The sequence below is a fragment of the Chanodichthys erythropterus genome, chromosome 6, assembly GCF_024489055.1.
Source record: "Chanodichthys erythropterus isolate Z2021 chromosome 6, ASM2448905v1, whole genome shotgun sequence".
NCBI lineage: Eukaryota > Metazoa > Chordata > Actinopteri > Cypriniformes > Xenocyprididae > Chanodichthys > Chanodichthys erythropterus.
The window spans coordinates 10,475,743-10,503,402 of NC_090226.1; the positions used below are offsets into that span (position 1 = coordinate 10,475,743).

At 37.5% G+C, this 27,660-nt stretch overlaps 1 protein-coding gene across 5 annotated transcripts in view; it reads left to right on the top strand.

Moving 5' to 3' along the window:
* The window catches only part of arhgef10la (Rho guanine nucleotide exchange factor (GEF) 10-like a), a 162,592-nt gene that overhangs the window by 53,294 nt on the left and 81,638 nt on the right, over positions 1-27,660 (top strand). For all 5 annotated transcript variants that reach the window (XM_067388019.1, XM_067388020.1, XM_067388021.1 and 2 more), the window contains 9 exons: positions 5,204-5,312; positions 6,498-6,601; positions 7,702-7,779; positions 11,267-11,446; positions 16,055-16,171; positions 17,430-17,522; positions 19,790-19,960; positions 24,292-24,437; positions 25,203-25,375. In XM_067388019.1, coding sequence (XP_067244120.1) covers positions 5,204-5,312; positions 6,498-6,601; positions 7,702-7,779; positions 11,267-11,446; positions 16,055-16,171; positions 17,430-17,522; positions 19,790-19,960; positions 24,292-24,437; positions 25,203-25,375 — 1,171 coding nt within the window. The remainder of the gene's footprint in view (positions 1-5,203; positions 5,313-6,497; positions 6,602-7,701; positions 7,780-11,266; positions 11,447-16,054; positions 16,172-17,429; positions 17,523-19,789; positions 19,961-24,291; positions 24,438-25,202; positions 25,376-27,660) is intronic.

Here is a 27,660-nt window from a genome sequence, read left to right on the forward strand (position 1 = left end):
GTAACAAGCCTTGAAAATTGATAAAAGAACAGATATACAGTCACTCTATATGTAGCCTAATCCTATTAGAGAATTAGTAATTTGCATTTAATAGATTTTACTTTCATTAAAACATTTGCAACATATTTGTAAAAGGTGTTTTTACTGCATGTTTAGTTTGAGTTTTGTTGCATTTACACTCTTTTGACCACTAGGGGTCACCGTGGAGTCGTGTCAGATTGTTTCGAAGCCTCGAATCATCACGGCACATTTGATTCAACTGCTTCAGTGTTTCACGAAGCCTCGCTCTGCCCATCACGAGCATCAGGCGCGTTCACTGCGAGACGCCTAACCATAAATATCTATGCCAATAACGTACTGGTTCTTTGACTGACAGAAGCGCATCATCTGCAGGAACATTGACATTTATCTGTTCTTGATCAGCATCATCTGCCAGTTTATGCCTCGCTCTTCATAACTCTGCTGCCGCCATGTTTCCAACACCTGGCCCCGCCTTAATGAAGTGATTGACAGGGCGGGGCGGGAACTTGATCGGCTGGAAATGCATTTTCAAATCCACATTGAATTTTGCTACTTCATTGCGGGGCATTTAATGAAAATGCAATCGCATTGTGAGTGTAAATGCAATTAAGAAAAATAACATTTAAATGATAATTTTGCTACAATTTTGGCTTGACTGTGTTAAACATATATAATCATTTCTTTAATACATTTTCTTTTTAATTGTGCAACTTATAAAGCATTAAAATATATGTAGTGTAGGAAATGGCAAATGTAAATTCTATTATTGAATTTGAATTCTCATTTTGCTCCAAACATTGCATATATGGAATGGAAAATGTAAATTTAAATACAGAAATGCATTGCCATTTTACATATTGCATTGCCATTTTGCATATTACATTTCAAATTGAATATTGCTACACATATGCTTCCATATTTAAGGACCCCCATATACTTCAATATACTTAAAGCGGAATCGAAGAATGAACCGCTGTGACGTCATTTAGAGCAAAATCAGGCCAAAAAGTTTTTGTTCGTTTTGTGTTCGTTTGCCAAAACAAACTTTCCGGAGAAGCGGAGAGTAGAAAATGTTGTTGTAATTCTAATTGAAAGAGACACTTACACTGTTTTTTTCATGTTTAATCCAGTAGAGCAGCTTTTTAACAATCTGTTGTATAAAGTGTGTCGAATTGCAGAGCTTGTGCAAACATCCACATCGCTATGATCAGATGTTTTCCTAACTACTGTTTTCTCATCGCTGTCATTTTTGTTTATTTTGTTATTAAGAGGAGAACGCACAGCACATATTAACATATTCATTTAAACCCCGCTCTCAGCAGTTAACAGTATACCACTGCTCACATATCTCAAACTTCTTTTTACCACAAAGCGAAGAACGAAAAAGAACTGGGCCTTTAAATTGATCAAATGTGGCAGTAAAGACATAAAAGCTACAAAAGATTTCTATTTAAAGGAACACTCCACTTTTTTTTTTAAAATAGGCTCATTTTCCAACTCCCCTAGAGTTAAACAGTCGAGTTTTACCATTTTTGAATCCATACAGCCAACAGAATGTAGTTCCTAGCCATATTGGCCTAGAAAATTGCAAATTTTCATTTTCTGTCGGTCTTAGTGCATGATGTAACTACAGAAGAGTCAAGTCTTAAATAGGAAAAATATCAAAACTCTTTGGTCATTTTTAAGCGCGATGCTAACGGTCTAATCAGATTCAATGAACTATGCTAAGCTATGCTAAAAGTGGTACCGCCAGACCCGGAGATCGGCTGTATGGATTCGAAAACGGTAAAACTCAACTGTTTAACTCTATGGGAGTTGGAAAATGAGCCTATTTTCAAAAATGTTCCTTTAAATAATGCTGTTCTGTTAAATTTTCTGTTCATCAAAGAATCAGCACAACTTTTTCCAACATTTACAATAACAGAAATGTTTCTTGAGCACCAAACAGGATATTAGAATGATTGTACTGGAGTAATGTTGCTGGAAATTCAGCTTTGAATTCACAGGAATAAATTATACTTTTTTTAATATATGTAAAGGATTAGTTCACCAAAAAATGAAAATTCTGTCATTAATTACTCACCTTCATGTCGTTCCACACCTGTACGACCTTCATTCATCTTCTTAACACAAATTAAGATATTTTTGATAGTCACATTGACTATTTTAACCATGTTTTTAGTACCTTCCTGGACCTTGAAGGTGGTGGTTAAATTGCTGTCTATGGAGGATTCAGATACCTTTTAGATTTCATCAAAATATCTTTGTGTTCTGAAGATGAACGAAGGTCTTACGGGTGTGGAACGAACTGAGGGTGAGTAATTAAAGACAGAATTTTTATTTTTGGGTGAACTAACCCTTTAAATAGAAAAGTTATTTTAAATTGTTGTAATTTTTCACAGTTGGACTGCTTTTACCGTATTTTTGACCATAGAAATGCAGCCTTGGTGTGCATAAGTTACTTAAAGGTGCCCTAAATTGTTTTTTTTTATAAGATGTAATATAAGTCCTAGGTGTCCCCTGAATGTGTCTGTGAAGTTTCAGCTCAAAATACCCCATAGATTTTTTTTAATTAATTTTTTTAACTGCCTGTTTTGGGGCATCATTAACTATGCACTGATTTTTTTCAGCACGGCCCCTTTAAGAGATGCATTCCCTCTGCTCCACGAGCTCTAGACTATATTACAGTGCACAAAGTTCACATAGCTAATATAACCCTCAAATGGATCTTACAAAATGTTCGCCATGCATGCTGTATGCATGCTTCGAATTATGTGAGTAAAGTATTTATTTAGATGGTTACGTTTGATTCTGTGTGAGTTTGAGGCTATGCTCTGTGGCTAACGGCTAATGCTATACACTGTTGGAGAGAGTTATAAAGAATGAAGTTGTGTTTATGAATTATACAGACTGCACGTGTTTAAAAATGAAAATAGCGACGGCTCTCTAGTCTCCGTGAATACAGTAAGCACGGGCGAACTGGCCATCTGGCATACCGGGCACTTTCCCGGTGGGCCGACGTGCTTTTTGGGGCCGACGGTCGCCGACCGCCAAAAAAAAAAAAAAAAAAAAAATTCTCTCGGCCCATGAAAGTGGTAGGCCTAGATCGGCGGCCCAATGCTTTTTCATTTGACACTGGGCTGCTGGCCCAAAACACTTTAGTCAAAAATATCACATAGGCTATTTTTTTCCTTCTGACAGACGCGGCTCATGAAACATGTAGCTTAGCAGCCCATTGGTTGCTTTCTTGATTGACACTGGACTGGCTCAATCATATCTTTGAACAGCACCATCTATAAGATTTCTGCCTGCACGCAATATAAAAAATAGAATTAATAACCACGCTATTGTGCATAAATTATATAAACCTAAAATAATTATGTAAGTAGTAAAGCAATACAAACGCAAACGGGCGTTTTAAGTTTATTAAACATTTTGAGTCACCCCTCCCTTGCCTCACAGTGGTTTGGTCCACCGCGCACGTCACACTCGCTTGTGCTTAGATTCTGTAGAAGTCCGGCGGCGCCGGCGGGAGAGAACAGTTCTACAGACAGATGAGTTCCAGTAAGTCGGCTGTCAAGGCTATTTTATTCAAAAACATCGGGTGAAGTGATTATTTTCTCTTTAACGCTGATGGTGCTGAGTAATTAGTCATAACAACAACAACAACAACAAAAAAGATGATAACTGATGAATTTGACTGAATTTTTTCCGCTATTTCCGATTACTCCGCTATTTTAGAGATTATAATGTTACCTAGCTTGTTTACCATAGCTTGTTGGATATAAGTAACCCACACCAACAACAATTAACATTGTGATAAGAATAAGTAAACTGTAATAAGGCTAATAGATTTACTGTTGTGTGTTGGGTTATGCTCAGTGTGTATTCATCGTATTTTGGTGACTTGGTTGTAAACAACTAAAAATAAATAAATAAGTAGAATAAATTTTATATATATAAGCGGAAGGACGGGTGGTATTTGTGATCTTATGTGGTGGTGGGCCGGTCTGGGCCAAAAAGCCAGGGCCGATTTTTGGTCCCAGTCCATCCCTGACAGTAAGAAACGATGGTAACTTTAGCCACATTTAACAGTACATTAGCAACATGCTAATGAAACATTTAGAAAGACAATTTACAAATTTCAGTAAAAATATCATGATATCATGGATCATGTCAGTTATTATTGCTCCATCTGCCATTTTTCGCTGTTGTTCTTGCTTGCTTACCTTGTCTGTGCACAGATCCAGACGTTAATACTGCCTTTCCTTGTCTAATGCGTCGAATGGGCTGGCATTATGCAAATATATGTTACGTAACAGTCGGTGTTACGTTGTTACGTTGAGATCCGAGTGTTTTCCGGAAGTCTTTTAAACAAATTAGATTTACATAAGGAGGAGGAAACAATGGAGTTTGAAACTCACTGTATGTCTTTTCCATGTACTGAACTCTTGTTATTCAACTATGCTGAGGTAAATTCAAATTCTGATTCTAGGGCACCTTTAAAACATAAAAAAAATCTTACTTACCCAAAACTCTTGAACAGCAGTGAAATTTTAAACTTCTTACCATTTAAGCAATCACATATCCACTTTCCAAGGCACTTATCATTGATTGGTACATACCGTCTGTCTTTCCTTTTGCTCTTTGTTGAAAGTCCCTCTCTGTATCTTTCTCACTTTCTTTTATTCTGTTGTAAATAAACCATTCAAATCGCTTCCACTATAAAACATTCCACTTTGCTTCAGCTTCCCTAATCTCTAATTTGATTTGGATGAGAGTGGGATATGGGCACACTTGTGTGTATATATAAAGTAAACAGCTCTCATGTGGTTCAAGTAAGACTTTTCCACATTCTCTCTATTAATGACCTGGTTTTGCAGAGATGGGTCGCCCGCCGCCTTTTTTAAAATATAAAAATATCTCTGGAGCCTGATTTCCTCTCACACACTTAGGATCTTGTGGCCACTAAAACAGATCTCTTTTGAGCACACACCCAACTGCCACCATACTGCACTGAACTGGTGTCTCACAAATGGCAGGCAAATCCGAGCATGACTGTTTACGCTCGAGGGCTTGAGATGGTCGACCTTTTTCTATAAGGTTGTACCACGTCACTGGTTCTAGAGGAACACCAGCTGGGCTGCCCATGATTTTCTGTTCCCCTCTGGTCCCTTTGCAGGTCCATCAGCTGATGCGGGCGGCACGTAGCGGAACGAAAGATGGCCTGGAGAAGACCAAAATCGCTGTGATGAGGAGAGTTTCATTCCTGCATAAAAAGGACCACTCAGGTAATCTAAGAATGATTTCATTTGAGAATTTATCTTCTTTCAAGCACTCATCCTGACCCTGTTTCCATTGATAGAAAAAAATTCTATTCAGGAAAGAAGCAATTATACATTTCTAATGTTTTTTTTTTTTTCCTCAAAGGAACAGGGCTGTTCATTAAATTAAGCTAGACCTCTTTAGAGATGGTAGATGATCTGACAGCCACAGAGTCAGACATGATAAAAAGGTTGATGGAGTCCAGTACCTCTCAGTGCTTTCTTATATTCTGCTTTTAAGTAGAGAATTGACTCCTGGAGGTAGAGGCTGACAAACACAATGGTGTGAAATATTTGGGAAGCAAGAAAGCATTATAAATCAGACTGGGTCTTTAATATAAAAAGGGTACGGAAAAGAGCTGATGAGGGCATTTGGTGCACAGGAAAATTGGCTGGAATTGGTCCCCATAATGCCCTTCTGCACAATGGGAAAGACTGGTGCGATGCCTATTGAAACGGCACTCTAAACGACATACCACACAGCGTATAGTGCTAAACATTTGATTTGGAGGTTCGGTTATAATTTCTTTTATTATTTTTAGAGACTGCAAAAACCTGAGTGAAGATTTTAAGCCTTTGGGAAAAGGTGCAAAATTGTATGTCAGATGGTTTTCTTTTGTAGCCATGTGAAGTGAAAGAATGTTTGGATGTGGCTTAGAACAGCCTGTTCCATACTAAGTTTGAATTAGGGCTGCACGATTAATCGCATGCTATTCTCACGCGCATTTCGTCAGTAAAGCCGGTTCCCTGATTACCGCTAAATCGCCATCACCTGCTTTCAAATGAAGCGGCATTTAATAGACAGAGCCGTAGATCACTGAAAAGCCACGCAATATCGCGTTCATATCGCAGATGAATCGCCTGCGATATGAACGCGATATTGCGTGGCTTGTCTGTGAACTACGGCTCTGTCTATTAAATGCCGCTTCATTTGAAAGCAGGTGATGGCGATTTAGCGGTAATCAGGGAACCGGCTTTAATGACGAAATGCGCGTGAGAATAGCATGCGATTAATCGTGCAGCCCTAGTTTGAATGTTCTTTTTTTTTCTGTTTGAGCATCTTTTCTGAGTTGTAATAAGAAAATGGGTGAATATGTATTCTTAGCTTTGCAGGCATATATAATATGAACATGCTTTTGTGAATGGTGACAGATGACACTGAGGATGATACAGGGTATCTGGATGTGATGGTATCAGAGGCAAAACACCCACCTGCACAACTGGGACCAATGCCAGATGGGCTTAGCAGCCAACAGGTGTGTGTTTATGTGTTTATTTGTATAAAAACATTTTAAATTGAGTATTTACATAGTCCATGCCAAAATATACACATTTGAGGGAATCCATCATTTTGGTAGTAAAATGTGCATGAATATGTTCAACAAAAATTAAGTTTTCTTTTCAAATTCATACAGCTATGTCATTCTGACCATAATGTCTTGAACTTTAATTTATCTGTTTTCCTGCTTACTTTGGATGTTGTCCAAATTTAAATCAACATTTACTGTAGTGAAGGCAAGAAGACGGATTTGTACTTACTCAAAAATAGAATTCTGTTAATTTTTTAACCTAGAAATCTTCTGCAGTACGGCTTTAAAGTTATATAGGCCACATATGCACTTTCCCTGTGATTTCATCACACATAAAGAAAGAGGGAAACATTTCTGATGCACATTAAAAATACATCAACAAATAGTTGTTCAGTTCGGTTCCGTATGCACTGCATAGAATTTTTGTAAATGCATTTCTCACCACCTGCATTTTTCTGTAGTAAATTTGGTTGTAGAATGCAGTTGTCACTTTTGTAAATTACTGTACTGTGTGTACAGTTGTACACCAGTATTTTTCTTGAAACTGCACATACAGTATGACTTGACGCCCTGCAACTGAAAAAAACATGCAAATAAAAAAAAAACACCAGCAAATTAAGAAAATATCTTCATCAGTTCGACAACCCATGTGCTGCAAATACTCACAATGTTTTATTCAGTTGCAGCCCGTTGAGCTCTCTTGGTCACCGTAAATTTGAGTTGACAGTGGATGTAAATCTATTTTAACAAAAAACATTAACATCTCTAAAAATTGTAACAACCTCATTTTTATCTCGCAAAATCTAAATATTCTGGGGTAGTGATGTTTAGTTCCGCTTTTGCCTCGTTTTCTGTTTAATTTTTCTCAAACGCAACAGAAATGGCGGTGCAAAAGTTTGCAAAAAGCAGCTATTTAGTCACAGTCTAGTGATAAAGTAATTCATTCAAACACATTTATGTTACAAAATATTACTATTTTAAATAGAAATAATATTTGATTTCTCTGGTGTCCTACTTACTATAAATGTTTTTCTTCTTATCCACAGATTGTCCGACGCCATATTTTGGGCTCCATTGTGCAGAGTGAGAGGAGTTACCTGGATTCTCTTAAACGGATACTACAGGTAAAATGGATGATTTTCTCATGCCGTTGCATCTGTCACAAGAACAGCTGTGTTGGTGAAATTAACATTTTTTTTTTGATAGATTCAGTAGAGTGAATTTGCAATGACAAAAATGTTTCCACATAAGAGGACATTTTGTAACCTTTGGTAAGTGTTTTTTTTCTTCAGCGTACTAAGATCAAACTGGAGCTCAGTGATTTGATACTTCAAATTAATTCATAATCAAATAAATTCAGAAGAGTAGTTAAAATGCTAAAGTCAAATTTCATTGCCACTTTTACTGTTTCTTAAAATGCTTGTTCTGTATACATTAAAACGTTTGTCAAAATGTCACTACTTTTATCGTGAAATGGTTTAATTCTTCTCTTGATTACACATCAAGGGCCTAAGCGCATGGTCTGAAGCGCATAGCACGTGTGCACTTAGGTCATGTCTGAATTCGCTTTTGCTAGTTTAACGATGGAAAAAATGGTCCAAGAGGGTTGTACCTAGTCTCTTAATGAGTCATGGGTGTGTTTTGGGTGTAACTTGCAATAAACCAATCAGAGTATCATCTTCCATTCCCTTTAAATGCCAGGTGCACTTACACCATGGCAAATTACTATTTATGTGGCGGAATATAGACACGCTCAACCTGGGGAGTCAGTTTAAATACATGTGTGTATTGCCATGATTGGTCAAATACACCAAAACACCAACAATGCACCTGAATGCACCTCATTTTCAGACCAGCAAACCCATGGCCTAACAGATGGGCGAGTGCGTTTGCTCTTTAAACAACGTGGGCGCTGGATGTGAAAGATAACTGCGTCAGGCTGAAACTAGCAAAAAACACATGCGTTGTGCATGGGTGTATGATAAAGCCCTAAAAATCTTTGGAAGGGTTACAAATAATGTCAAGGCTCCTTCTTAATGTGAAAGTCCATCTGTTTAAAGGCTCAAAAGATAACGCTATAAATTCTTTAATACTGAATTTTGTTCACATTCTTTAAATGGAAGCATGCAGGTTTGGTAGGTTTCGTAGTGTGTAGTTTCATTACACATAATTCTGATCTCAGCCAGTGGTGGAGAGAAAAGCATTTGTTATCACACTCCTTTGAAGGCACAGGCAGAGTATAAAATTGAATCACAGATCAATGACAGCTTTACGCTCTATGAAATCTAGTCATTCAGGATCTATCTTCAAGCTTTGTTGTCAAATCAAAGCTCTGTTGGGTGTACTTTACTATTCCTGCTTTCTTTATAGCATGCTAGACATGGTCTAGGGTGGTTAGATCAGGTAAAGTGGCCCCAAAGTAGGGGATAGGGGTCTGCTTAATTAAGTTTAGTAGGGCTGTTATGGGCAGAGTCAGACGAATCTTTAGAAAAAGAAATAGTCCCATTGCCTCATCCTTTGTCTTATTTTCTCTTTGTCGATAATTCATTAGCGTTGGAGACTACAGGGTAGGAAAGAAAGCAGCCATGAAAAATCTATTGTGTCCACAATCTAACTAGCAAAGTGTCTTTGCATTTAAAGATTAGCTCTTGTAGTTTATCTATGGACATCACTAGCTTGTTTTGCAATTTAAGGAAATCAAGCCTATCAAACATTTAGCTTAATTTAAATTTGAGAATGTTGCAAGACAGTCAAAGCTAATATCAGTGGGAGAATTAATAGTTAGTTCACCCCAAAATTAAAATTTTGTTAACTTTTACCCAGCTATGTAATGCTTTATTTTTTTCTTCTTTGTCATTTTGGATCTTACCAACCTTTTTCACTTTTTTGTTTAGTATTATTATTATTATTATTATTATTTTAAATCTTTGCAACATCAGTTGATAAATAAAATGCAAGCCACTGAACCACCGGCACCAATGATCAGAGTCTGAGCAATCGCTTGACACTGCACAAGCGTGTCAAATACAGAAGGTAGGGGACTTCCGATTTCAATATGAGCGGGTAGCAAGTGTTCTACAATAGCTCCACACTAAATCCAGTAGAACATCTTTTAATAACCATTTATTGTTAGGAAATGAACAAAGTTTTGATGTATAATTGATTTATCCATGTTGACAATTTAGTATATTCATAGTTAAACATGCCAGCCAAGACTCGTAAACCAGCGGATCAGGCCACGCCCTTGCCTACCTCCGTCTTGGACTCTGCTACAGAAGACCTACTGGCTGAAAATACTTAGGACACGGGCAAGGTAGCGATTCTTAGTGCAAACGCCTCTCTGCGCTCTGATATCGGGGATATAATAGACTCCAAGATTGAACAACTTGCTGTCTCTATACAAGGAGAGCTCACCGCGTTCCAACATGGGGCCAGCTCTGGGATTTCAGCTTAAATATAAGCAAAGTTAAAAATAAGACATTTAAAATAAATATAATTTATGTTGATGCATTCACCTTCAACTGATTTTTCCTTCAAAATTATTCTTATTATAATTGTTATTATAATAATTCATAATAAAAATAATAAGTATTATAAGAAATTATTATTTATTATTATTGAATGTAAATGTATAATTAAAACTGCTGTCCGTAACTTTTTTTTTTTTTGGTTAAAAATTATCCAAAATCAATTTGAGCATGTACATAACCAGCCAGTGTAAGGTAATCTCCTTACCTAAGAATGATTTACAACAGTAAGCTTGTAATAACGTTTTATAATTCGGATGGTACTGGTGGGTTTTCCAGGAAATTCAAGCATGTGGCCGTTTGTCTTTGCATCATTGCTTCATGTCTGTTTACATAAAGAATGAGTTCCAGCTAGTAGGCTATATCACATGTGAGGCGGATCATTTATAGCCCTTTCTCACAGCAGCTGCAGTAATTTATTAAAGTTATCATTTTGATGGCAGATTGTATGGTTATGACAAATTAACGTTAGTGATTAGACTGTACAGAAATTGAATTCTACAGGTAACACTAATACACACTAAATACACAGTCACACAATGCTGCTGTTAACAATAACAATTTGAGAACAAAATATAACAATAATAATAATTTGCACAGTTTGACATGATATGAGCTAAGCGATCATTAGATTTAATCACCATTGGCCGAGGCACAACACGTAAAGATAATAATTCCGCAAACAACTGCAACTGCAGGTTTCAAACGGAGATGGCGACAAAGAGGCAAACTTACAGACTGCAGCTTTAAATGGGAAATAAATAGGGCTTGACTTGCATGATGTGAGCTTGGGTTGCTCCCATCTCTGTCAAATACATGCATTATTTCAAAGATGTATTCATATATGCAAATTGGACATTTTGAATCTTGTATTCAAATGAATGAAATGGGCAATGCACAGTGATACTTTTAGTAAGACTTTTTTTTTTCACCTCACTGTTAAGATTAATTCAGCACATTTTAATCTCCCTCCCTTGTCAAGGTGAAGCAAGTCAGAGCTGTGAATGAATTATTCCTCCTGTATAAATATAAAAATATTTCAGTAATAACATAAGAAATGTCTCCATTTCTCATGATCCTTTAGGAATACCAGCGACCTCTGATGGAGGCAGAGCCTCGGATCCTCAGTGTCAGGAAAATCCGTCCCATTTTTTTCCGTCTGTGGGAGATCATGCAGTGCCACTCCATGTTCCAGATTGCCCTGGCATCTCGGGTGGCTGAATGGGACTCTTGTGAAAAGATTGGTGACCTCTTTGTTGCTTCAGTAAGTATGAAAATGCTTGAAAATGACTAAACTTTTGAACATTATGTCACGATTGGTCTGTGGTCTTCGAGTTTAGTTCATTTCTTGAGTCAATCCCCATGTCTTTTGTCTCCAAAGTTACTGATTTGGTTTCTGTAGTTACTAATTATGTTCATCTCGTTTTGTACTGTGCATACATGGTCTGTTATTGTTAATATTATGGTTGTCGGGGCTCAATGCTAAGGATTTTGTCTACAGGCCAGGTTAGGCCAGTGGTTCAAATTTTTACTTGCCAGGCCAAAATTTTCACTTGCCCCATAACAAAAAAAGTAATAAAGTAAAAGAAAAGAAAATGGGCCACTAAAATGAGCATAGTTATCGTTTTCATTGTTTTAATACATGTATCCTTAAATACGGTTATGACACCGTACACAATATTTAAATATTGTTAGACAAATAAACAGTACACCGTAAAATCAACTCTGCTTCAGTGTTATTTTAACACTATTCAGAGAGGAACCAAATGTTATCTGAGCAGAGTTAAAGTTAATGGGATAATTAAGCTATTAATTAAGTAATGATTGAACATTAATGATGAACACCTGCTGTTAACAAGCACAATAACTGAAGAAAAGAGAATCACAAGAACTACAAGTGACTTCAGTTGATTTCAATTAAATGGTTTTGGCTGAAGGTAAAAGACATTAAATCTCTCAAGATCTGATTAAAAGATCTGATTTACTGATTTACTAACCATATTGACTTTATTTCTGTCACACATCTAAATAATTTCTTATTGAGAATTAACATAGGATTAGATGTTGGTGTTTTATTGGTCAATAAAGTATGCCACCATGGTGGTCACGGTTATGGTATGGTCATGGTAGTTGGGTTCTTGACCTTTTTATGTTTTTAAAATAATGTGTTTGAGCAATTGCAATAGTGTTTCACAGCAAACACTTGTGCATTGCCGAATCAAAAGGCTAAAGGAGATGTTAGATTTTTCTCTGCAACAATGCATATGTTGTTGTAAAGCAGTGAAGTCAGTGCTTATATGCTGATATAGTCATTGTGAGATGGCCTGATTGTATCCAAAGAGGGACCAAATGTTACGAGTAATAGCACAGATAAATGTAACAGAACAAACATATAAATGAAATAAACACTGCTTTTTAGGTTTTTCATGTAGGTTTAAACAGGAGAAAGTTTTACAGAAATTGTAATCTAATGTAACTATATAACTAAAGAAATGTTGAAAATATAAGACATTAAATACTGTTATTTGAAATTATTTTAAAAAATGGAAAGATACTTTAAATGTGCCAGGAGGTGGCAGCAAGTCACTGTTAATGAGTGAGTCATTGAATGAATCGGTTGAATCTCAAACAGCTGATTCGTTCAGGAAGTGTTGAGACGTAAAACAATGCTGTGGACTGTTTTTGTTGGCGAAAATGAATGAAGCAGGCTATTTGATGAAGCAGGCGATAATGTTGATCATTAAATCAACAATTGCGATATCATGTATGATATATATCGCACACCCTACAGCACTGGCCCGATTGGGCAAGTGACCGTTCTGACGCATCAGATGTATCCTTCGCAGCCTTAAATCGCCTACAGAACTTTGAACACAATTCACAAAAATAAACTGACAGAAAATGAGTCTGTACTAAGCTTGTCTGAGTTTATTTTGAAATTTAAGACAAAATATAATGTTTTTGGACAGATGTGATCTTTTGTTTTGCTGTAAATTAATCAACACTAAACTGCCAATAATGTCATTCACTGTATTGTAGGGGTGTGACGAGATCTCGTCACTATATGTGATGAGATTTCTCATTGAGGCGAAAAGTAGTCTCGTGGCATTGCCATGACAAAGTGTTAGGATGATTAGGAAATAATATGCCACCGCTACGTTTACATTACGCCTCCACTGTCATTTTGCTTTGTATTTAAATAAAAAACATTTAATTCAGTTGGATAACGGTCGCCGCCGCTCCATATTTACAGAGTATGCGCGATCGCTGAAAGTGAAAGTAAACGCGAGCGCGCATTCAAACGCGATTTCAATACCCCGCATTTTGAAAGCGGCTCCCTGATGCATACAGATATCTCTCAGTATAAAAGCTATTTTAGGCTGAGCATTGTAGTTGTAATCATCTCTTAGCTCTGTATCAAAGAAAAATTTGGTCTTATTTGCACTTTGAATATTGAAAGAGTGTGATTATGGTTGCACCTATTGTAAAATGTTACCATAAAAATGAATAACAGTTTTCTCTTAATCTTATTAAGCACAAACAATAAGGTTTCATTTGTTAACATTAGTAATGCACTGTGAACTAACATGAAACTAACAATGAATGACTATTTTTATTAATTAACATAAACAAAGATTAATAAATACTGTACCACATATATTGCTCATTGTTAGTTGATGTTTGTTAATACATTAATGTTAATAAATGAGACCTTATTGTAAAGTGTTAACATTTTCATTTATACTGTCTTATTTCTATGATCAGCTTGTGGAAAGGAGTTCAGTTAGGAGGTCAAAGGTTGTAGAAGCTCATACTTCATGTACAGTGAGGTCTGAAGAGACTCATGAAATCATACAGAAGAGAAGTCAGTCAGTTGAGTTTTTGGCAAAACCTTTTACAGTGCTTGAGTATTGTTGTCTTCTACTGCATACTCAGAAAGTAGAACTGAAATGACATTCATTACAAGATTAGTTAAAACATTTCAAATACACCTGCAGAATATTTTTTCTAGTCATGTATTTCGCCATTGAGGATTTCTTAAAAATAATGTGTAAAAATCTTGTCTCGTCTCGTGAACTCAATCTCGAGTCTCGTCTCGTGAGCTACCTGTCTCATCACACCCCTACTGTATTGCATTAATAGAAAGCCAGTTAATATAAAGAATTGTAATACAAAGTATTTTAACAAAATTAAGTTTAAATAGTATTTTCGTGCAGTGACCGCAGGGGCAGAGACATTTATGACTTGGCCATGTGCTCTTACTAGACAGTCTCATTCTAGCGTTTAATGCTGAGGAGGACACTAACCTATGAGCCTTCGAAGGATTGGACTAGGAAGGACACAGCCTTCCATTTGGGAAAGCACCTTTTGGCTTCACCTTGACCTTCGAGCCCAGGCCTCCGCCTCCGCCCATCGACTCCACTGTGGCTTCTTGTTCCCTCTGCTCCTGCACGTTATCTGTTCTCCTGCGTTTCAGAGTTTTTAGTTTTGTTTATTAAAGACTGCTAGATCCTTGCAACAAATCTCTCCTTTGCCTTCAACAATCCGTGACAAACCGAGCATTGTGTGTTGTTATGCTTCTTTGCTGGCAAGCTGTTTCAGGTACTAACAGCGCTCAGTTTATTTCAAAAGCATAGCCAATTACTATGAGTGAGGATGGCTTTCTCTTACCAAAGTAAGCATGTTGGCACCATTGGGCTGCAGGGCGTCTAATAGGCTAATGAATGAGGTTTCTGTAGTGACCCTCCTCACAGGCAGCAACCATAAGCTGCTCTCATTATTCTTCTGTTAAAAGACTGCATTTGGCCCCTCTGACCTGCTTTTATTGCATAGCACTATTGGTCTTTAGTCCCTGGAGCACAAAGTAGTACCATAGAGAGAACACTTACAGCTGAAGTTGCACTGCTGTGAATTGAAAAGCAGAAAATAGAGCCACAAACTGCATGACATGCATCATATTGCAACAGTTTGCACAATTTTTCTTTTATCGAATGCATATGTACACTTTTTGGGGCAAATTTGTTAAGGTTTAACTGCAGACATAGATAGCTAATTTATGTGCATGCACTGTCTTTGTTGTTTTAGCGCCAAATTTATTATGCAAATCAGGTAATGGCACAAAAACACCCAAATTGGCTTTTTAAAATGCAGAAATTGTACTGATCTGCTGTGCATCTGGATGTATGCTTGGTTATGACGTTAGTATTCACTATATTGGATCATAAGTTGAATTATTTTGCTATGATCAATAGAAACTGTATACAAACATCTCTTATTAATAAAAATTTAGTTTAATAGCTGTTCGTAGCACATTGCTAATAGTTTTTGCACTGAAATACCTCGTGCTGCAACTGTTTCGTGAATTTGCCCTGTATGTGTGTTTGTTGATAATAACATCCTTACCCATGTGTATCATTTCCTGCCATACTTGGCGGCCCCAGAGGGAAGGTACAGTTTGACAGGGGTTAACATCTATTTGTGGCTCGTTAATGTCCTCTCCAAGTCCTGCGAGCACTGCTGCTGTCAGCAGGTCTGTTCAGCTTCAATCAAAGCAGAGCGAATGGATGGCTGCCATTTTGCCTGCTCTAAAACACCCAGCAGTAATGGACTGTCAAAGATGTTTAGGTCCCTGAGATGGCAAACAGTGCTGCTGCGCTGCATAAATACCACACTAAAATTACTGTTTACTTCCATCCCTTTGCCCTTTAATCACCTTTAGAGTGGCCTGCCCACCACAACAGCAAAATTCAAGAGCAGTCTCAGCTCAGAATGAGGAACTATACATATTGATAGATGCCTAAAGCAGAAAATGAACCTAAAACCAAGTGAAATATGATTTATCTAAACGATCTTCTCTCTGCATTCCCCATAGTTTTCGAAGTCAATGGTGTTGGACGTATATAGTGATTACGTCAATAACTTCACCAATGCCATGGCCCTCATTAAGAAAGCCTGCATGTCTAAACCAGCATTTCTGGAGTTCCTCAAGGTAAGAGCTGATATTTGCTGCCAATAGCCTTAAATCACCTCTGTCTATTGCTGAGCTGTGCTGCTATATGGATTATTGACTTCTTTCCTGACACTTTTTTTTTTTCTATTGCACTGGAAAAAAAATTATTAAGAAGTATGTTTTCTCATGTTTTTCAAACATGTGAATTTCTCCTGTGGATGGTTTTAAAGGATTAGTCCACTTTTAAATAAACTTTTCTTGATAATTTACTCACCCCCATGTCATGCAAGATGTTCATGTCTTTCTTTCTTCAGTCAAAAATAAATTAAAGTTTTTGATGAAAACATTCAAGGATTATTCTCCATATAGTGGACTTCAATGGGCACCAAACAGTTGAAGGTCAAAATTAGTTTCACAGCAGCTTCAAATTGTTCAACACAATCCCAGATGAGAAATAATGGTCTTATCTAGAGAAACCATCGCTCATTTTCTGAAAAAAATTGAAAATTATATAAGTTTGAACCTTAAATCTTGAACTAGCTCTCTTCTTCTTCTCTAAAGTTAATGGAGTCAATGATGTTTGGATCACACTCACTTTATTTTGTCTTTCTGCAATGGCATTTTTTTTTTTTTTTTTTTTTTTTTTTTTAGTTAAAAGTTAAAAAACAGTACAGAAATTCCTTGTTTTTCTTATTAAAGATTAATTCTCCAAAAAGTCTTAATATCTAATGCAGTGTTGCTTCTCAAGTAATTTGACCTTTTTTTTCAAGGAATTTTCGATTATTTTATTAGAAAAATGAGTCACAAAGACTAATTAAAAACACATGAAGTCATTGAACATTAATTTTAATAGCTTCAAGGTTAGTTTATTTTTTATTCAAAAAATTTTGCCTTGTAAATGTGAGACTAAGGTTATCTGTTCTTTAAAGTTACATAAAGCACAAAATATGTGTGTGGTGTTATCATGGCAACAGATTTTCACAGTATCTGTAATATTTAACATCTGTAAAAGCAGCTGAACTCCACAAATACTTAGTTAACTGTGGTCTAATATCCCTGCTTTGAAACCTGCTGGAGGGTTCTCAAGTGCACCTACTCTCTGACAGTGTGCAGCCTAATGACTGCCATAGTCTGCTAGCAGGCACAAAAGAATCAATAGTATAATGCTAACCTCCACCCACCTCTCTGACTCCCTTGAGTGTCAAGATTCTTCCACTCTGTATGTGGAAATGACTCTGTCTAACCTTTTCTTTTTATTTACTTTTCTCTCAATGGGCACTTGTCCTTATTTTTGCAGAAGAAGCAGGCATCCAGCATTGACCGCATAACCCTTTACGGTCTGATGGTGAAGCCTATTCAGCGTTTTCCTCAGTTCATACTCCTCCTGCAGGTCAGTATTTACCCATAAACTATTCACACAGTGCTGTCGTTCAGCGTGCTGGAGGGGGCACACTCCTTCAAGTAACTGGAAATTAGTTGCCAAGCAAGTCTATTAGAAACTGAATGACTGGCTAAGACCATGCCAGGTCTTCTGGCAGCTTGTTGTCTCACAAGCTTATTCTCCCCTTGGCTCACAGCCATGACTCAGCATTGGGTGTGTATCATGGACTCAATGGTCTGATTTTTATACAGAGAACATGCAGAAACCAAAAACATGCATGCACTTTGCTTGAATACATGGGGTAATTCACTCAACTTTCTTCTGTGAAACCCAAAAGAAAAAAATGTTGAAGAATATACTTGTCACTACTTTTCACATAATATAGGATAATACTTTTCAAATATTCTGCATCCATCCATCCATCCATCCATCCATCCATCCATCCATCTTTGTGCCCCATAGTCAAATGGGTTTGGAAAGATGTGAGGCTGAGCATGTTAAAAAACAAATAACAAACATATTATGTCCTCTCATGTCCTTCCTTCACTTTTGTTCATTTCTATGGACAAGGAGCAAGTGAGGAATACAGTGCTGAACTTTCTCATGCGGGAGGAGCTGTGGCACTTCATTTCATACCTCAGTAGGCATCGATTACCTGTGAATTTTGATAGATAAGTTATGAATGTGAATAAGGATTTTTTTCTTCAATGCTCTGACTTTAGAGTAGTGTTTCATCACATATTAAACAGAACAAGATCTGATGACAGGCTGAGACCTTTCTTTCATCTGCTTTCTCTCTCTCTCTCTCTCTCTTTTTTTTTTTTTTTTTTTTAATGTCCTAAATCAACCACAAAAAGACACGTTTTATTTGAAACATGAAATGAGATGTTAGGCAGAATGTCTAAGCTGCCTTTTTCCATTCAGCGTGGCTGGTAATTAAAATTTATTTTTAAAGGGCCAAAATATGCACCATGAAACTGTCATAAAATAGCGACTTTTTAAGTAAGTTATCTTTTTTATTGATAATCCTCTTATTTATCTCTGCATTCATAATTATTGACTTATGTGACTTGGACGTGAACCAGTGGTGCTTGATTTATGCTTCAAACAAAACAAAACAAAAATACCCTGTGAATATAAATAAAACATTAAATTCACTGTATATTGTCCTTAAAGTCTCATTTTGAGTAAATTCATTTTGTTTTAAGTATGTTTTGATATTGTTACAGAAAATGCCAAAAATTCAAGACAAATTACTAAGAAATTAACATTTTTGCAGTATACTATTTGAGAATTTGTTTTATTGACTAACACGGTAACATAGTTGGTAACATGGTTACAATAAGGTTCATTAGTTAATGTATTAACTAACGTGAACTAACCATGAGCACTACATTTGTTACTATATTTACTTATCTTTGTTAATGTTAGTTGTTCATTGTTTGTTCATGTTAGTTCAAAGTGCATTAACAAATGTTAACAAGATTTTAATAATGTATTAGTAAATTTTTAAATTAACATTAAAAAAGATTAATAAATGCTGTATAAGAACAGTTCATTGTTAGTTCATGTTAACTAAGGTAGTTAACTAATGTTAACTAATGAACATTATAGTAAAGTGACCACTAACATTAATATGTAGAAATAAAATATAATTATTTCCATTATTGAGAATTTTCATTTACCTTTACATTTATCACATCACTATTTAAATTGTACAGCATGGGTGTTATGAATGCAATACTGGCATTTTGTCTAGTTTAATTGGATCTGACTCAACAAAGTTGTAAATTTTATTGACGCCGGTTATTGACTGTTAATATGTCAGTTTACACTAAACATTTTCTGAATAAGTGAGCAAAATGTTTGTGTAATTAGAAAATGTTGGGTTGTCGCCACTGTCTATGCAGTCTCCACTCTTTCTCAGAGAGAGTTTGTGAATGATTGTTGTTTCAGTACACAGCTCTGTGGTAATGATTCCCGGAGGGCTGGCATCATGCTTTTCTCCTGAACGTGACATGTACCATTATTCTGACCCTCTTTTCTTGCTGTTGAGTGGGAGTAAAGGTACCGGCGGCTTTAAATGAATGCTAATAGTACTATAGAACATCACAATGGCTAATGTGTTTTCGCGGTAGAGGTGCAGTCAATATGCTCTGCCATTAGCTTCCTCGAATGATTATTTCTGCTTCTTTTACTTGTTCACTTGGCGTCTTTCTTCTATCCTCACTCTCTTATATTGCCGTTTTATTCATTCTCTCTCTCTCTGTCTTTAGGACATGCTGAAGAACACTCCCACTGGCCATGTGGACAGGTTGCCCTTACAATTGGCTCTGACTGAATTGGAGACCCTTGCTGAGAAACTCAATGAGCAGAAAAGGGTGGCTGATCAGATCACTGAGACGCAGCAGCTGGCTCGCTGTGTCAGTGACCGCTCTCTCAGCAAGGTGAGAAAACACACACATGCGCACAGTTACTCAGCTGTGATAGCAGGATGTTGTTGCCTTGATGTAATCACAACAGTATAATTCCTAATCCCAAAACCATTTCACGGATTCATTCTGACTTCCCTTTTCTTAGACATTTTTGCAATTACTTTTCACCAGCTGGTTCCAAGGTCATTATGTTCACACAGCTCCTTGCAGAGAGCTACAGATATGGTTCATCACATTAACTATGGACATGTTCCACAACCAGAAAGTATCACAATGCTTTTGTTTTAATTTTGTACAATATATCAGTTATTTTATCATTTGATAAAAAACTTGTGCGAAATGTCTTAAGCCCAGGATATGTTTTAGCAATCCTAAAAGATCATTACAAATCACATTATGCGACATGAACCTTTTAAACTTGGGTACGACAAGCATGTAGAATGTACGTACAATGATGACACCTGTTGACTCATAGGCTACGATGCAAGTTTCTATAGAATAATAAAACGTCATCAGCATGTGCTAAACAAAAAGACCACGATTAAACACACTTTGGCAGTTGTAGTTTTTATGTGTGCTGAAAAAAAAGAGGAAGTGGTGAAAGAGGAAGCTGAAAAGATGCTGAATTTCTGACACTGTCAGAAAATGATTGTAGGCTACCGTCGCAAGACTGTGACAACGGCCGTCTTTGAACCTCTCTTGCCGTACGACATAGGACCACCGATTAGAGCCACGATCACATGATGGCAATTTTTCGTCTGGGACAGCCAAAAATTGTGCAGTGTGTCCCAGGCTTTAAGTGGCAGAATATTTTTTTGGGGGCCACCGAACACTACTGTTAAAAAGTTTGGGGTCAGTATGGCTTTTTTCTGAAAGAAATTAATACTTATATTTAGCAAGAATGCATTAAATTGATCAAAAGGGACATTAAAGACATTCTATTCATCAAATAATTTTGAAAAAAAAAATAAGGGATCACAGTTTCCAAAAAAATATTAAGCAGCACAACTGTTTTCAACATTAATAATAATAAAAAATGTTTCATGATCGCCAATCAGCATATTAGAATGATTTATGAAGGATCATGTGACACTAAAGACTGGAGTAATGGGTTGCTAAAAACTCAGCTTTGCCATAACAGGAATAGATAAAATAAAAATGAAATGGAAAAACAGTTATTGTAAATAGATATAATATCAATATTACTGATATGAATGAAGTATTGGTGAGCATAAGAAAATTGTAAAAAAAAAAATCTTAATAAATCTGTATGAAACAAATTTTGGGAATCATAAAAGATTTAATTGTAGCACAAAATTTTCCACATTTATAATGGCAGATTCCTTGTTGATCAATTCTGCATTTTCCACAGTTCTCAGCTGCCAGAGAAGAATTTGTGTGACTGTGTTTGTGTGTATGAGAGAGAAAGGGAGAGGTTTTCAGTTAATAATGTTGATACTAGCTTGTCTATATATTATTCATCATAAATATCTTGTTATTTAGTGTTCCCTTCACATTATATTCGTATAACTGTACCTCAGGTATGCTTTGAATAATGAAAAGTCTGGCCACGATAGCCTGTGGGCACTTTTCTTTTCAAGGCAAAACAATGCAGATATTAGTGCAGGTCTTGCTTAGATTTGTGCGGTACCATTTCAGTTTCTTCAGTCTGCCAGAACATGACACGATTAATAACGTAGAACAACCAGGCAATGTTTTCAGTCGTGACCTAAGCCCTGATCATACATTTTGACAAAATACAATATTTATGTTGCACAATATGCCTTAACTTTTAAGCCCAAACTCACTAGTCACACGTTGTAAAGGTAATTTTAGACCTAGCTTAACTAATAATCTAAGACAACTGAATGCAATTTAATAATTTGTTTTAAAGCTTACATTCTATTACAAATCTAAACCTTACTGTATGCTCACGAGGCCACTGTTGGTTTCCATCACCTGACAAGCAGCCTTCAAACAGCCTGCCAAGTACCTGGACATTACTGCTGACCCTGAAAATAACCAACTCATGCCCGTTATCACCGGCCTGCATTTTTCTTCACGGAATCATCAGCGAGCAATGATGTCCATTAATGCGCTACAGCAGTGCCTGAATACATGGCAGGGGTGTTTCTCTTCCATTACCTTGCTCATATCACTGGCCAGCTGCTGCAAATCCGAACAAATGCATTTCTGAATAAGAGGAATTAGAGAGTAAATGAGACACTTAATTGCAAAGTCTAAGTTGCTTTCAGTATCTCTTGTTTGGTTCGCTTGTTTTACTTTCTCTCTTTATCTGTCTATATCACTGTGTCTCTCGCCTTCCTCTGCTGCAGTCATTTGTCTCTCTCTCTCTCTTCGCCCTCTCTTCTTAAGTCTGCATCTCTCTTACTTTCTCCTGATGTTCAAAATCCCAGAATGCATTGCGAGCTTAGGGACACAGGTTCAAACCCTCCCCAGTTTTCACTATGTCTCTTTAGATCTGTTGCAAAGAGACCTGCATTGTAACGCATTATGCAAGGAGACAGCATTGTAAGACATTATAGGTGCACTCTCCATGTGAAGGGTGTTCAAATAGGTATACTGTTTTCTAAGTTACCAAAAAAGAGAAATAAAATCCCAGAATGCATTGCAAGGTTAGGAAAAATGGGGAGGGTTTGAACCTATGTTCCTAAGTGCACTGCTCTTTCTGTATGTATTGTGAGCATGTGCACTACCTACTGTGAAGTGGCTCCAACCTTACAATTTTTTTCAGAGATTTCAGCTGCATTCCAGTGTGAAACAGTCAGTTCCATTACCCCATATACATGCAATGAAATATTCATCGTCTGTCTCAGACTATCTGAGTTAGTAGGCCAGTAAATATAGTATGGTGCACAGGCTAAGGCAGCGTCTCCCTGTCACTCTTCAGCAAGCACATCACATACACCTCTGTCTCCTTCTCTCTCTCACACACACACACACACACACACACACACACACACACACACACAAACATCCATCCAAACTTACAAACCATTGCAGTCACACTCTCAAGTCCCTGAAAAGGATATCTGTCCTTTCCCACAACATTCAGTTTACCTCTTCAGCCGTTGGGGGGCGCTCTAACTATATAAAAACACAGAGCCTGGAGCATGCCTTCTTACTGACTGAAGGTCTAATTTTTCAATGCATTTCAACAAAGGCCAAACAGTGTTGCCAATTCCCTCTAGATCCGGCGACTCATTTTGTGTGATGTGGGCTACAGAAGCAGATGCATTATTTATAAAACTACTCTCCTGACTGATCAAACACCAACACGCAATATTTATTGAGCCGCTGGACATTGGGTTTTGCTGCTGTGATGCCGCTTATATATATTTGCTGATGTAATGAGGATGAACTCTGGGACTGCCTGCTAACACAATACAAATATTTTTTCCCCTCATCTTGTTATGCATTCAGGAGAAATATAGAATGACTATACACTACACAAATGAACATAGCATACATGTCAGACCAGACACAGTTTGGAGGGTGTCTGCTCGTTTCTTCAACCAGTTACAGGTTTGGAAATGCATAAGGGTGTGTAAATGATGACAGATTTTTCATCTTTTCAAAAGTGCACTATGCAGGATTTTCAGTTAATGTTTGTAAACAAATTCAAACTTGGCCCCTCCTCACAGGCGGAACACTGACATTTGTGCAAGCTCTCTTTTTTTCAAATTGTGTTTATCATGTGTCATAAAAAATGTAATCTGTCGAGTTAAAGATAGCAGTCAATAAGGCAATAGCAACATTAGCACAGTTTTTTTGTGTGTGTATTGAGACCACAAAAGCTTCCTGAGCTTCAGACACAAACGATAAAAGTCCCGCCCTCACTCTTGCCGTGCGTCGTTATTGGCTGGAGCGACACACCCACTGGCTAAAGGTTGCAGCCAAGAAACGTCCCGAGCACAGGAGTTCAAGAAGAAAATAAGAAAATACAAGCACAGGGCAGTGACTCTGTAGACACAAACACCACCACACACTTCTAGTGGACCATAAAAAAATGTTTTAGAAGCATTATTTTTATATGAGTCTATTTTTTTCTTTTTTTTATAGTGCACATTCAAATTTATATATTTTGTGGATATAAGTCTACACTTCTCAATCCTATTTCAAAGATTTGGTTTTATTTCCCTAACCTTTTCCACTTCAAATGTACTGCTGTGTTTCCAATCTTTTGTGCTGCCTTTCTGTGAACTTTCAAGTATCTTGTACGCCACACTGTGGCCTCAAAAGTAAGTGTGTAGCCATGTAATTGGTAGCCTCTATTTTGTAAGACTTGCGTGTAATCAGTGTCTCCCCTGTCATTTCTTCAGCTGCTGAACTCTGAGCAGAGCTCTTTGATCCTTTGCGAGACGCTGATTGAGACGGTGTACGGCGAAAGAGGACAAGTCCTCAAGTCTAAGGAGCGAAAAGTCTTTCTCTTCGGTGACATGCTCATCTGTGCCAACATCAATGTCAAGTATGTGTTCAGGACAAGGTCGATTGACTTCTCTTTGTCCCTCAGTCCCCCCTTAAGGCCACACTGACGGATTGCCACTCATCAGCCGATCTAAATACAGACTTCTGAGTCTCCAGGAGCATTACTGTGACGTTGCCCCAATATGCCACAGTCATTGTGAGGGGGTTAGCCACTAATGGCTAAGGCACAGGACAGAATTGGGCACAGTCAAATGGGCCTTCATTATCTGGGAACAAATAGCAGGGTGTTTAGCTTCAACGACAGGAATTATCCTCATAGATCACAGGCATAAAGGCGCTCTTCTGTTCCACTCAAATAGATTATCTATGACAGCTCCATTGATCACATCTCAGCAGTGCAAAAGGTAAACAGCTAAGTGAAAAAGCTTGCACTTATACTGAATCTCAAAGCTCTTGAGCTAGTCTTTACACTGCAGCATGTTATTATAAAATCTGTTTTAATAAACCGTGGCTCGACATGCTCATTTAGAAGATCTTAACGAGGTGATAGTGATTTCACATTACAACAAAACATGAATAAAACAACCCCCCCAACAATTTGAGGTCCAGACTTTCACAATGTAATCACAGTTGATCTGTAAAAAAACATTTTTTTTATAGTTGTAAATAAAATGAGCATTGGGATATCTTTTACAATATAAATGTTTTTTTTTTTTTGTTTTTTTTTTGTGTGACCAAGTCAGGGTCCTTCTTTCTATGACTATGCAAATACATTTTGACATGATGTTGTTCTTGTCACCACCAGGGGGCCCCCTGACATCAGCAGTCTGGTTCCAGTAGGTCCCAAGTACACCCTGAAATGGAGTGCCCCCTTGCAGCAGGTTCAGGTAGTTGAAGTGGGTCAAGAGGGCTCCCAAACCAAGGACACTCTTTATCAACTTGGAGGCGTCAAGCGTTCGGGCGGCTCTTCGGGACCGGGTAATGGCAATGCTGTTGGCTCTGTTACTTTCTAAGCAATCGGATAACATGCACCCTTGATGTGAGTCGCTGAGACATTTTGAAATAATTGTCCGTTTCCTGTGAGAAATGCACCTTTTTATGGCCTCTGCAGATGAGTGTATCTCAGGCGAGGTAGATAAGAACAACAGAGGCACAGCCTAAGCAATCTTATTTCACTGTTTGATAGACCACAAACATATTCAGTGTGCTGTCATCAGTCTTGGCGCATTATTTCCACCTCCAGTTCCAATCAGAGAGAGCAAGTTCAGGAGATTGGCATCAGGGCTGAACGCTCTTACAAAACATTATTGTGTTTTGAATTCGAAGACGAGGAGGAGGAAGAGAGCAATTGTGGGGCACCAAGATAAATATGCTGACAGAGCTCCAGGTACAAAGTGTTATCAGGATGTACAGGTTCTGGCTGTTTAAGCCTTTTGCTTTCTGAGCTGAAATATTAATGGTGTTGTCTCTGGAACACCCATGTTGGATTGTGCACACAGGGGAGCAAGGAAATTAGATGACAGAAGATGTTTAATGCTGGGGCCTAGCAGACAGCTCGCGGGCAGGAGTCTTCACAAGACCTCTTATGCCCCCTATGCCTTATTTCTGTCCGAAATCATTATAAAACAGCATTCTGCCCAATTTATCTGCCTCAGTTCTCTTCATGCTTTTTATAACTCAGCAGTAGCCTCCCATCTACTTCCAATTTCTCATTCTCATCATTTTCTGTATCCTACAATTTAAATTTCAAAATACTGGCATGATTGTTTGACTTGAAGTGTTGCCAAATAATCAATACAAGAAATAAAAATAGTGACAGGGAAAAAAAAATTAAATATAGTATAAGGATATATAGTATAGGATAAATTTTATTTATGCACCCCTATGACTTTTTGAATATTTCATTTCGGTACCTCACATGTCTCTCTCTCTTTTACTCTATTCAATGACCTGTTTGCGCTGTTAGCACACACTTTTGGTTAAGTAACATGAAGCCACCACTTTAATCACTATTTTCCAGACACTCTTGTCGTAGTCTGGTTTGCTGTGTCTGAATGTGTCCATGTTCAGCTATTAATAGCAGCACATAGACACACAACCCTGTTTTGCCTGGCCCCGCATCACATCTCTCCTCCCCTGTGATGTCACTCCATGGGGCTCCTCGCCCAAATCAGATCCCATGCTCCCCCAGCGTACCTCAAAATGGACTCATTTTTCATCTCCTGCAGGCCCCAGTGCCCTAATTTATTGATGGAATAGGCCAGCATTCTAGAAAAGCAAGGCCTCTGCTGCTGCCAGTATGAAGCAGTATAAAACGGTAGCATACGGCAAATCTTAGAGCCCCTTGTGAGCCTTGAGATGAGGCTCTGCCCACAAACGAGGATGTTATGCACAGGTGCTTTATTTACAGTTTTGGTCAGAATTATTGGCACCCTTGGTAAATATGATCAGAGATGACTGTAAAAATAAATCTGCATTGTTTATCCTTTTGATCTGTAATTCATAAAATTAGCAAAAATCTAACCTTTCATTGAAAGAAAATAATTGAAAGTGGGGGGAAAATCACATTATGAAATAAATGTTTTTCTCCAAAATACGTTGGCTACAATTATTGGCACCCTTTTATTCAAAACTTTTTGCAACCTCCTTTTCCCAAGATAACAGCTCTGAGTCCTCTTCAATAATGCCTGATGAGTTTGGAGAACACCTGACGGAATCTCTCCAGATCCTTCAGATTCCAGCTCTATGTTGGTGCTTCTTCTCTTCAGTTCACTCCACTCATTTTCTTTAGGGTTCAGGTCAGGGGACTGAGATGGCCATGGCAGAAGCTTCATTTTGTGCTCAGTGACACGTTTTTGTGTTGGTTTTGATGTTTTTTTTTTTTTTTGGATCATTGTCCTGATGGAAGATCCAACCTCAGCCCATTATTGGATTTCTAGCAGAAGAGGTTTTGATTTTTTTTTTTTTAATCTGTTGGTATTTGATAGAATCCATGATACCCTGTATCTGAACTAGATGTCCAGGACCTCCAGCAGAAAAATAGGCCCACAACATTAAAGATCCAAAAGTATATTTAACCGTGGGCATGGGGTACTTTTTATCCATGTGTGCACCAAACCCATCTGGTGAGTTTGCTGCCAAAAAGCTTTTTTTTTTTTTTTTTTTTAGTTTCATCTGACCATAGAAGCCAGTCCCGTTTGTCGTTCCAGTCTTGTCTGACAACTGAATATGCTGGAGATTGTTTCTGGATGAGAGCAGAAGAT